Genomic DNA, 11262 nt, shown 5'->3' on the forward strand with positions numbered 1-11262 from the left:
CTCCCTCTCTCATCATTCTCCCCGCTGTGCCTGACTGTTGGATCTCTGACAACTCTGCAGTGAAGCGCGGTTACGTCACCACTGCGCGCCTGCAGTGAGGTCAGAGCGACAGCAGTGGACGCACTGAGGAGACTGGAGCAGCGGGGAACGAGGAAAAGTGAGTATGTATGTTATGAGCGATCAGCTTGCGGACAGCTTTCATGAGTGATCAGCTGATCAGCCGGCGGCTGGCTTATATGAGCGATCAGCTGATCAGCCGGCAGCCGGCTTATATGAGCGATCAGCTGACATTAAGAATCTCTGGCTTAATATAAGCTGGTAAAACAAAGCTGGTATTAACCCCTTATTACCCAGTGTGCCTCCCGGCAGCAGGGCTAATGGAAGAGTTGGATACAGTACCAGAACATGGCGCTTCTATGAACGCGCAATTTTCTGGGGTAGCTGCGGACTGCAATTCGCAGCGGAAGGGGGGAAAGAGAGCTTGGGCCACCCTGCGCTAAGGATTACAATCCTCAGCTGCCTAGTTGTACCTGGCTGGACACCAATTGGGCGAAGCCCACGTTGTGTGTTGTTTTTTTTTTTTAATTATTTAATGAAATAATTAAAAAAAGGGCTTCCCTATATTTTTGGTTCCCAGCCGTGTACAAATAGGCAGCTGGGGGTTGGGGGCAGCCCGTACCTGCCTGCTGTACCTGGTTAGCATACAAAAATATGGTGAAGCTCACGCTTTTGGGTTTTTTTTACCCGTAACCCTAGGGTTATGTGTTTTGGTTTTTTTTTGGTTTTTTTTTTATGAATTTAAAAAAAAATCCACACTCATCCCTACTCCTGACCACACAGCCAGTGAAACAAGTAATCAGATCAGCTGACTCCAGTGTCGGACGATTACTTTTTCTGTGTACCGCTGCATCCATCGCAGAGTGTGCTGGCTGTGAGGTCAGCTGAGTTGGCCTGCACTGGAGTCAGCTGACCTCACAGCCCACACACTCTGCGATGGATGCAGTGGTATACAGAACAAGTAATCGTCCGACACTGGAGTCAGCTGATCTGATTACTTGTTCTGCTGGCTAAGAGTTCAGCTGAGTTCAGATCAGCTGACTCCAGTGCTGGCCGAACTCAGCTGACCTCACAAGCCCGCACACGCTGCGATGGATGCAGCTGTACACAGAACAAGTATCGGCCGACGCTGTAGTCAGTTGATTTGAACTCTGCTGAACTCTTGACCACACAGCCCATGATCGGCAGCAGTGCATCCACAGCGTGTGCGGGCTGTCACATCAGGAGTTCAGCTGACTCCCAATCAGCTGACTCCAGTGCCAGCCGATAAATTCTGTGTCCCACTGCATCTAGGATCCGGTAGATAACAATTGTGGTTGCATGCGTTGGACATTCCATCTGTAGGATCCGGTGATATGCGCTTTGCGTTTTTTTGCCACTAGGCAAAAAAACGCTGATGTGAAACCAGCCTAATCGTGGTGGCCAGACGGCCACGGGGGTGCATTAAATGATACGGGGGCTGTATACTACATGAGGATGTCTAATGCTATCTGGGTCTGTATTGTACTATATACAGGCTGTATACTACATGAAGATGCCTAATGCTATCTGGGTCTGCATTGTACTATATACAGGCTGTATACTACATGAGGGTGCCTAATGCTATCTGGGTCTGCACTGTGCTATATGTTGGCTGTATACTACATGAGGGTGAATAATGCTATCCGGGTCTGGACTGCTATATGGCGGCTGTATACTACATGAAGGTGCATAATGCTATATGGGTCTGCATTGTGCTACATGGCAGCTGTGTACTACATGAGATTGCCTAATGCTATATGGGTCTGCATTGTGCTCTATGGGGGCTGCTTAATGTTATATTGGGGTTGCATAGTGCCATATGGGGGCTGCATAGTGTCATATGTGGGCTGCATAATACTACATGGGGCCTACATAATACTATATGGAGGACTTTGGGGGCTTCATAACACTATATGGAGGAATATGGGGGCTGCATACTACTATACCCCCAGAGTTGTAGGTCACCTCCACCCCGGTGCTGTATACCCCCTCAGAGCTGTATGTGTCTCCCCCCCCCCCCACCCCAGAGCTGTATACCCCCAGAGTTGCATGTCACCCCCCCACCTTCGAGCTGTTTGTCCCCCCCCACCCCAGAGCTCATGCCCCCTCTAGAGCTATATGCCCCCCATTGCTGTGTACCCCTTTCCTCAGTAATATGTATGCCCCCCCAGTAATGTATATCCCCAGCCTCTCTTGTGATGTATATACAGCAGTGTCAGTGCGCTCTATGTGCAGCCATGTCTGTTAGTGACGGCCACTAATCACCGTGGCACAGACACATGCCCAGGAAGAGCTGGATGGAGACAAGCTGGGAGGTGAATGAGGCTGTTGCCGGCTTCCCAATATTAGAAATATCTCCTAATGTGTCTGTGTGTGCATGTATGATGTGTATCTATGTATGCCAGTGTATGTGATTGTGTCTAGATTTGTCTATTTGTGTGTTTTTTGTGAGTTTCGCTTTAAATATGTATCTGTACATATGCCTGTGTGTATCTGTGCATGTCTATGTGTGGATGGGGCCCACTGTGGGCCCTGGGCGAAAGAGTCTCAAAGACCTGGAGCTGACCCTGGGCACGGGAGACTGACATGAGCAACATCTCTAACAATTTCGGGGTATAAAGGAATTTTCTCATGCACAGTCAGCTTTGATGAATGGTTGAACTCTTCTACTTCTTTTGAAAGCAAGTGAAAAAGTTTGCTGAAATACGGTCAATCTGCATGCTATAGGAGTGGAGTCTTTTTCCCTGCTACTGCCTACTACATGTCCAAATATTTTTCAAAATTAAACTCCTCTTCTGATGAGGCTGAAGATATGGCAGCAGTAGCACTGGCAGGATCCAAGTTCTCTTGCTCTTGGTAGTCCTGTAGCCCACTCATCCTAACTGCTACCTCTGTCAGAGCTTTCTTTCCTTTAGACCCCCTCACACGTCAGTGATTTTGGTACGTATTATTATTATTTATTATTATAGCGCCATTTATTCCATGCCGCTTTACAAGTGAAAGAGGGTATACGTACAACAATCATTAACAGTACAAAACAGACTGGTATAGGAGGAGAGAGGACCCTGCCCGCGAGGGCTCAGTCTACAGGGAATGGGTGATGGTACAATAGGTGAGGACAGAGCTGGTTGTTCAGTGGTGTACTGGACTGAGGGCTATTGTAGGTTGTAGGCTTGTTGGAAGAGGTGGGTCTTGAGGTTCCTCTTGAAGCTTTCCACGGTAGAGGAGAGTCTGATATGCTGAGGTAGAGCGTTCCAGAGTATGGGAGAGGCACTGGAGAAATCTTGCACGCGATTGTGGGAAGAGGAGATGAGAAGAGTAGAGAAGGAGATCTTGCGAGGATCTGAGGTTGCGTGCAGGTAGGTACCGGGAGACTAGGTCACAGATGTAAGGAGGAGACAGGTTGTGGGTGGCTTTGTATGTCATAGTTAATGTTTTGAACTGGAGTCGTTGGGCGATGGGAAGCCAGTGAAGGGATTGGCAGAGTGGCGAGGCTGGGGAATAGCAAGGGGAGAGGTGGATTAAGCGGGCCGCAGAGTTTAGGATAGATTGGAGGGGGTGCAAGAGTGTTGGAGGGGAGGCCAGAGAGCAGGAGGTTGCAGTAGTTGAGGTGGGAGATGAGGGCAAGCACTAATGTTTTTGCTGATTCTTGGTTAAGGAAAGCATGTGCTAGTGTTTATACGTACCAAAATCACGAACATACGCAGACCCATTAAAATCAATGGGTCTGCACACACATCAGTGATTTTTCACTAATCGTGTCTCCGTGCAGCGTACACACGTGTCCGTGATTTCTGCACGAAGACATGTCCGTTTTTTTCTGGCGTTACTCATGTCACATGGACCACACTATGGTGTCATCCATGAAACATGTACCAGAAAAACACGTACATTGAAAAGAAAAAGGTTTTTAAACTCTCCTTCTCCAGCAATGCTGTCTCTGGTTGCTGCTACCTGTTGCTTCTAGCCCAGCTAATTACGTTCATGAATATGCATTGCACCGCGACCCGGAAGGAGTTGCAGCGGGGGACAGCGGCGGCCGGAAACACAGCAGACCTGGAGATTCAGCACCACAGACAGCAGGCGCGGGGACAGGTGAGTTTATCTCCATGTGCTATCACTGATCACGGATCATGGGTAGCACATGGAGGACATATGCGTTTTTAACATGTCAGTGAAAAACAACTGTTTTTCACTGACGTGTGAAACAGGCCTTAGTAAGCTGTTTGATCTTCCAGCAATATACGATGACTTGGGTCCACATACACAGATGCCAGAAGGATTTTATTTTCTAATAGCAGTGTCTCTCTCCATTTCATTGAAGCAACAATGCCATCTGTGATTTAAACTTCCTCTTTGGGACAGGCAAAACATCAAGTTCTTCCACTCCTTTATGAAAATGCCAGGAATTAAATCCTCAGCTTGTAATTTTTTAGTCACTGTAAATGGATGCCTTTCATTTAGTGTTACCTGAGGGCTGGCCCTGTCTACAAGAAACGGTTTCTGCTCAAGCAAACGCTCAATCATTAAATAAGTATTACCCAACCAAGTGACTTGATCAACAATTGCCCCTTTTCCACCACTTCTTTTCAAGATGGAATCCATTTTATAGGTTCTGACAGCAATAACCAATTTCCTCACTTTGCCAATTAAAGTTCTAGCATGTCCCTCTTGCAGACTGTTATTGCCAGCTGCAGCGTGTGCACAACATGCATGTGATAAATAGGAGAGAGATATGAAGCCGCTTCAACAAGATATTTTAATTCTAAAGGATCATTCTGCTGTTTATTGAAAGTTTAGAGTTGCTTTAAAAAGTACTTACCTTAATCCTACACTGTGTGCAGAATAATTAGACAAGTTGTATTTTAGAGGATTTTTTTTATTATTGATCAACAACTATGTTCTCAATCAACCCAAAACACTCATAAATATCAAAGCTTAATATTTTTGGAAGTTGAAGTGTTTTTTTTTTAGATTTGGCGAACTTAAAAGGATATCTGTTTTTGCAGGTAACTATTACTGTGCAGAATTATTAGGCAACTTAATAAAAACCAAATATATTCCCATCTCACTTGTTTATTTTCACCAGGTAAACCAATATAACTGCACAAAATTTAGAAATAAACATTTCTGACATGCAAAAACAAAACCCCAAAAAAATAATGACCAATATAGCCACCTTTCTTTATGATGACACTCAACAGCCTACCAGCCATAGATTGTCAGTTGCTTGATCTGTTTACGATCAATATTGCGTGCAGCAGCCACCACAGCCTCCAAGACACTGTTCCGAGAGGTGTACTGTTTTCCCTCCCTGTAGATCTCACATTTTATGAAGGACCTCCAGGTTCTCTATGGGGTTTCAGATCAGGTGAACAAGGGGGCCATGCATTATTTTTTCATCTTTTAGACCTTTACTGGCCAGCCACACCGTGGAGTAGTTGGATGCATGTGATGGAGCATTGTCCTGCATGAAAATCATGTTTTTCTTAAACGATACCGACTTCTTCCTGTACCACTGCTTGACGAAGTTGTCTTCCAGAAACTGGCAGTCGGTCTGGGAGTTGAGCTTCAATCCATCTTCACCCCGAAAACGTCCTACAAGTTCATCTTTGATGATACCAGTACCCCACCTCCACCTTGCTGACGTCTGAATCGGAGTGGAGCTCTCTGTCCTTTACTGATCCAGCCTCTGGCCCATCCATCTGGCCTATCAAGGGTCACTCTTATTTCATCAGTCCATAAAAACATTGAAAAATCAGTCTTAAGATATTTCTTGGCCCAGTCTTGACGTTTTAGCTTATGTTTCTTGTTCAAAGGTCGTTTTTGAGCCTTCCTTACCTTGGTCATGTCTCTGAGTATGGCACATCTTGTGCTTTTTGATAGTCCAGTAACGTTGGAGCTCTAAAATATGGCCAAACTGGTGGCAAATGGCATCTTGGCAGCTTCACGCTTGATTTTCCTCAATTCATGGGCAGTTATTTTGCGCCTTTTTTGCCCAACACGCTTCTTGTGACTACGTTGGCTATTTGCCATGAAACGCTTGATTGTTTGGTGATCACGCTTCAAAAGTTTGACAATTTCATGACTGCTGCATCCCTCTGCAAGATATCTAACAATTTTGGACTTTTCAGAGCCCATCAAATCTCTCTTCTGACCCATTTTGCCAAAGGAAAGGAAGTTGCCTAATAATGAAGCACACCTTATATAGGGTGTTGATGTCATTACACCACACCCCTCCTCATTACAGAGATACACATCAGCTTATTTACTTGGTAGTTGGCTATCAAACCTACACAGCTTTGAGTAGGACAACATGTATAAAAATTAACAAGTGATCAAAATACTTATTTCCCTAATAATTCTGCACACGGTGTACTTTCCTGTTCACTCTAGAGTCTCTAGCAGTTCTGAGATGATTGCAGGCATCTTTGTGTCTTACCCTTATCTGTAGAGGAGGAGCTTCACTACGTATATTATGTAGCTGAAGTGCAGCACAGAATCATCTCAACTAAAAGCTAAAATCCTAAGATCGGGAATAGAACAGACATTTATAGCACATTTCATAACGTTATAAAATTCTTATGAAAAAATATTCATCACATAATCCATTCAGCCACTGTACCCAATTATATATTTTAGGAGTCAGTCAATTTTATACCTCATTGAATCACATTGGCTGAGTTTTTTTTTTTTTTTCTTTTGTTTTTTTTTTTCACATACCACTCAGTCTGAAAATACAGTCATTTGCACGTGCCCTTAGCAGGAGCTGCAATCTAGATACTTCCTAATTGTAATGTGTAACCCATGAATACATTTGTTCTGTTTTCTTCTAGGTTAAAACCTGTAAATCTGGACAGGTGACTGCTGTTCCATTTTGGTACCAACTCCACCTCGATGAAGATTATTATTTGGACACATCTAGTGAAATGTCCCATTGGAAACAAGCAGCGTTTGTGTTAGACGAACCACTGAGAGTTGAAGAGGGGCAAGAACTCTTACTTAGTGTACATTTCCAGAACAGTAATGTCAGTATGACTTTGAAACGACCGTCATAGTAACTTTTTGGAGAATATCATGGTTCCCATTGATTTGTATACAGTATTATGCTGTGTTTCTCCATAGTAGCATACATGCAAACTAGACTTTCTTCTTGACACATGGATATTATATAGTATTTTATCTATATAACCAAATAAAATGATGAAATAAAATTCAAGAAATATGTTTTGTAGGGAAAACCTTTATAATCTTAAGCGATTATTGACCAAGAAAGGTAGACTCGCACATATAGGGGGTTGGCATCCAAACGTAACCCCCTTTATCTACAGAAGGGTTTAGGTAGTAATCCGGATCCATTCCACTACCAATGTAGTGATATAATGAACAAGGAAACTCCATAAGAGGTACAAGACCAATTGAGCTGTGAACGTGTTTTGAGTGGTTAATCAGTGGTCATCAGGATGTAAATTATGACGCTATTACAGTTAATCTTCTGTATTAGTGTGAAAGTATAACACCTAATTGAGCTAAGGATTTGAATTAAACTCAGAGGTGGCTTCTTTACCTATTGTTGCATCACACATGCAACTTCTGGCACCACCGATATAATATTCAGTGCGCTGGAGCACTATCCAAGCATGTGCATGCTGTGCTTCAGTCTGGAACACACTATGGTAAAGTTATCCGGCACACTCCCAAGGTGCAAGGAAAAAATGCCCACCAGACGTTCGGAGGTGAAAAACTCCAGAGGTAAGAGTTTATTATAATATCAATAAAGAAGATTGGGGGCTTTATCTTGGGTAAACGCATAAACAGTCACTTTTAACAAAATTCCTATAATTTTGATTGATAATATAAAATAAGTTAGGCCACAACTTGGAGGTTATCTAACATTTGCATGATATTTATAAGCAAGTATAAATACTACTTGCCTCTTCTTTACCGGTCGTTTCAGAGTTAAACCTCAAGCGGTGTTCCCTGTCTTTAACGTGAAGCCGGCAAGTGACCACTACAGGTAATCCATGGACACAGCGTCCTGTCCTGTGCTGCTGCCATCACCGTTCAGTGATGGGAACCATAGTGCGAGTATTTGAGCACGAAACCTGGATGGTCCGTTCTGGTTTGCGAAAGTTAGCAACATTGCTTTCTCCTGGCAATTTCCAAACTTTGAATTTTTATGCCCTTAAACCAGAGATTTATATCACACAGAATGGTTAATAAATAACATTTTCCACATGTTGACTTTACATCAGCACCATTTTTTTTGAAACCTCATTTATTTTTTTTCGTTAGGAAGTTAGAAGGGCTCAGAGTTCATCAACCATTTCTAATTTTTCCAACAAAATTTACAAAACCTAATTTTTTTAATGGCCACATCACATTTGAAGTGACTTTGAGAGGCCTAGGTGACAGAAAATACCCAAAAGTGACACAATTCTAAAAACTGCACCCCTCACACTGCTCAAAACCAAATCTAAGAAGTTTATTAACCCTTCAGGTACTTCATAGGAATTCAAAAGAGGAATCCAGCAATCCAGTCCAAGGAATTTTTACTTAAAATTACAAATTCTTTATTTTAAATTCATATTAAAAAGTCCGTGACAGGGTTGACATAGGCCAACACAAATTGGCATAACTTCATAGGAATGTATGCAAAATGGAATGAAGAAATAAATTTCAATTTTTAGGTAAAATGTTGCTTTAACCTCAATTTCTTAACATTTACAAGGGATATCATGACAAAATGGAAGCCGGCATTTGTTACCCACTTTTTTCTGAGCGCACTGATGCCCCACCTGTGGTCAGAAACCTCTGTTTGGATAAATGGGAGGGCTCAGAACGTAAGGAGCAATATTTGAATTTTGGAGCACAAATTTGGCTGAAATTGCCGGCAGATGTCTTATTTGCAGGGCCGCTAAGCTGCCTAAACAACACCCCCCCTCCCCTCAAGTGACCTCCATTCTGGAAACTAGACCCCTTCAAGGATTTTAATAATTGGTATAGTTGGCATTTTGAACCCATAGGTACTTCACAGAATTGCGAACATTAGATTGTCATATTGAAAATTTTTAATTTTTTTTCACAAAAAATGTTGCTTTATCACCAAATTTCTCACTTCTGGACGAGGCAACAACAAAACGTGGACACCACAGTTTGTTACCCGATTTTTCTTATGAGCACAGGGATACACCATATATATGGTCAGAAACTTCTGTCTGGACAAACTGGTGAGCTGGGAACGGAAGGAGCACATTTAAATTTTGGAAAACCTGAAATAAATTGCGAACATTATGTCAAAGTTGCAGGGCCTCTAAGGTACCTAAATAGCAGTAACCCCCACAAGTGACCCCCATTTTGGAAACTAGACCCCTTGAGGATTTTATTCAGGGATATAGTGAGCATTTGGAATCCACATGTACTTCACAAAATTTGCTAACAATAAATTGCCATATTGAAAATGTTGCTGCAGCACCAAATTTCTCACTTTTAGGCTGTACCCACAATATGGGAGCACTGTCTATTAAGGGTATGTGCGCACGTTGCCTTTTACCTGCTTTTTACCTGCTTTTTTGCTGCTTTTTCTTCTGCGCTGTTTAATGCCAAAATGGATGTGTTCTATTCAAGCAAAGTCTATGGGAATTTGGGTTTCTTGTTCACACTATGTTGTTCAAAATGCTGCCTTTTTGTGGCAGAACTTTGGTCAAAAACTCAGCTTTTCAAAGAAGCAACATGTCAATTGTTTTTGCCATTTGGGTTTTGCACTGCAAAGCTGAGTTTTTGACCAAAGTTCTGCCACAAAAAGGCAGCATTTTGAACAACATAGTGTGAACAAGAAACCCAAATTCCCATAGACTTTGCTTGAATAGAAGAACACATCCATTTTGGCATTAAACAGCGCAGAAGAAAAAGCAGCAAAAAAGCAGGTAAAAAGCAACGTGCGCACATACCCTTATGCTGTGGAGAAAATAAGCATAGTGGGGAGGAGATTTCTTCTAAAAATCCTATCTACTGTGCTTCTACTGTAAAACGCTGTGTTTTGGACGCGGCATGGGGCATGCTAAGGGGGCCGACTAGCCAAGGGAGCTATCTGCATTGCAAGTAGTCCCTGTACTCATTAGCAGATGATAAAAGATCTTTAGAAATGTTCTTTCTAAAGATCCCTTTATCTATGCTAGTGTATACAGGGACGGTTAGGCAGGGATTAGCAGTATGCACCCAGAACTGCTCGTGGTTCTGGGTGCATATTGCACCTGACAGGTTCCCCTTAACCTCTTCCTCCGCTATGAAATAATACTGCTGTACAGTGGGCAGAGTGACTGGCACCTTAGTACAGAAATGTCACTGCTATGAGAAGCTAATGTCTGTGTACAAAACACTGAATTTAGTCATTGTTATTAAAAGCAATCTAAAATGTGGGAATTTTTTTTTTTGGGGGAGGGATGGGTTTGCCAAATGTTGTTTAATTTAAAAAAAATATTAATTATTTTTCTAATATTCCCCCCCCCCCATCCTTTTGCTTTTCGGAGTTCTGATATATTTGCGGTTAGGTGGGTTTTCCCATTGACATAAATGTGAAACCACAGCATTCCTGGATCCAGTACAAGTGTTCTGCTGTCATCTAAAACTTTATGTACCAAGAATACAGTGCGACAACTGCCAGGTTTATTTATGTTGTATTTACATACCAGTAGTCTCTTGTGACTGCTGGAAATTCAATCATCCACATGGGTTACAGCACTCTTTGGATTGCAGTGTCTGAATGTGTGCTGCAGCTAGCTAGCGATATACAGTCCTCGTGCCATCTGGCACTTGTGGTCATCTCTAGAACGCAGCCTAGGAATACCTACTTCCATGCAGCACATTGCTGGCAAACCACATAGTCCAAAAATAGCTGCTGAGAAAATGCTAAGCCTCCGTTCCCTGTACAGATTAACTTCTTAAAGGCAAAGGTGTGCTTGTGCCATGGCACTTAAGAGAATTAATAAATCCACTATATTTCTCAGTAGGTTTTCACTCTTATTTGCTCACCTAGATGTTTTATTATTTATACATTCTCAAGTGTTGTTAATCTTTATATACATGTAATATATCGCTTAACCAATTGCCATCCATGTCTTAGAAGGAACATACTCTGCTCCTGAGAACTAACTCCCATTTATTCTTAGGTGTCACCTTTTATTC

At 42.5% G+C, this 11262-nt stretch overlaps 1 protein-coding gene across 2 annotated transcripts in view; it reads left to right on the plus strand.

Annotated features, from left to right (window-relative positions):
• The window catches only part of PRMT9 (protein arginine methyltransferase 9), a 56502-nt gene extending 49176 nt beyond the window's left edge, over positions 1 to 7326 (plus strand). The window contains exon 10 of one of the 2 annotated variants that reach the window (XM_075348035.1): positions 6915 to 7326. In XM_075348035.1, the coding sequence (XP_075204150.1) occupies positions 6915 to 7136 (222 nt within the window). In that variant the 3' untranslated portion in view covers positions 7137 to 7326. The remainder of the gene's footprint in view (positions 1 to 6914) is intronic. The other variant, XM_075348028.1, reaches the window with a different exon arrangement.
• Positions 7327 to 11262: the final 3936 nt, after the last annotated feature.

This window comes from Anomaloglossus baeobatrachus, chromosome 1 (assembly GCF_048569485.1).
Source record: "Anomaloglossus baeobatrachus isolate aAnoBae1 chromosome 1, aAnoBae1.hap1, whole genome shotgun sequence".
NCBI lineage: Eukaryota > Metazoa > Chordata > Amphibia > Anura > Aromobatidae > Anomaloglossus > Anomaloglossus baeobatrachus.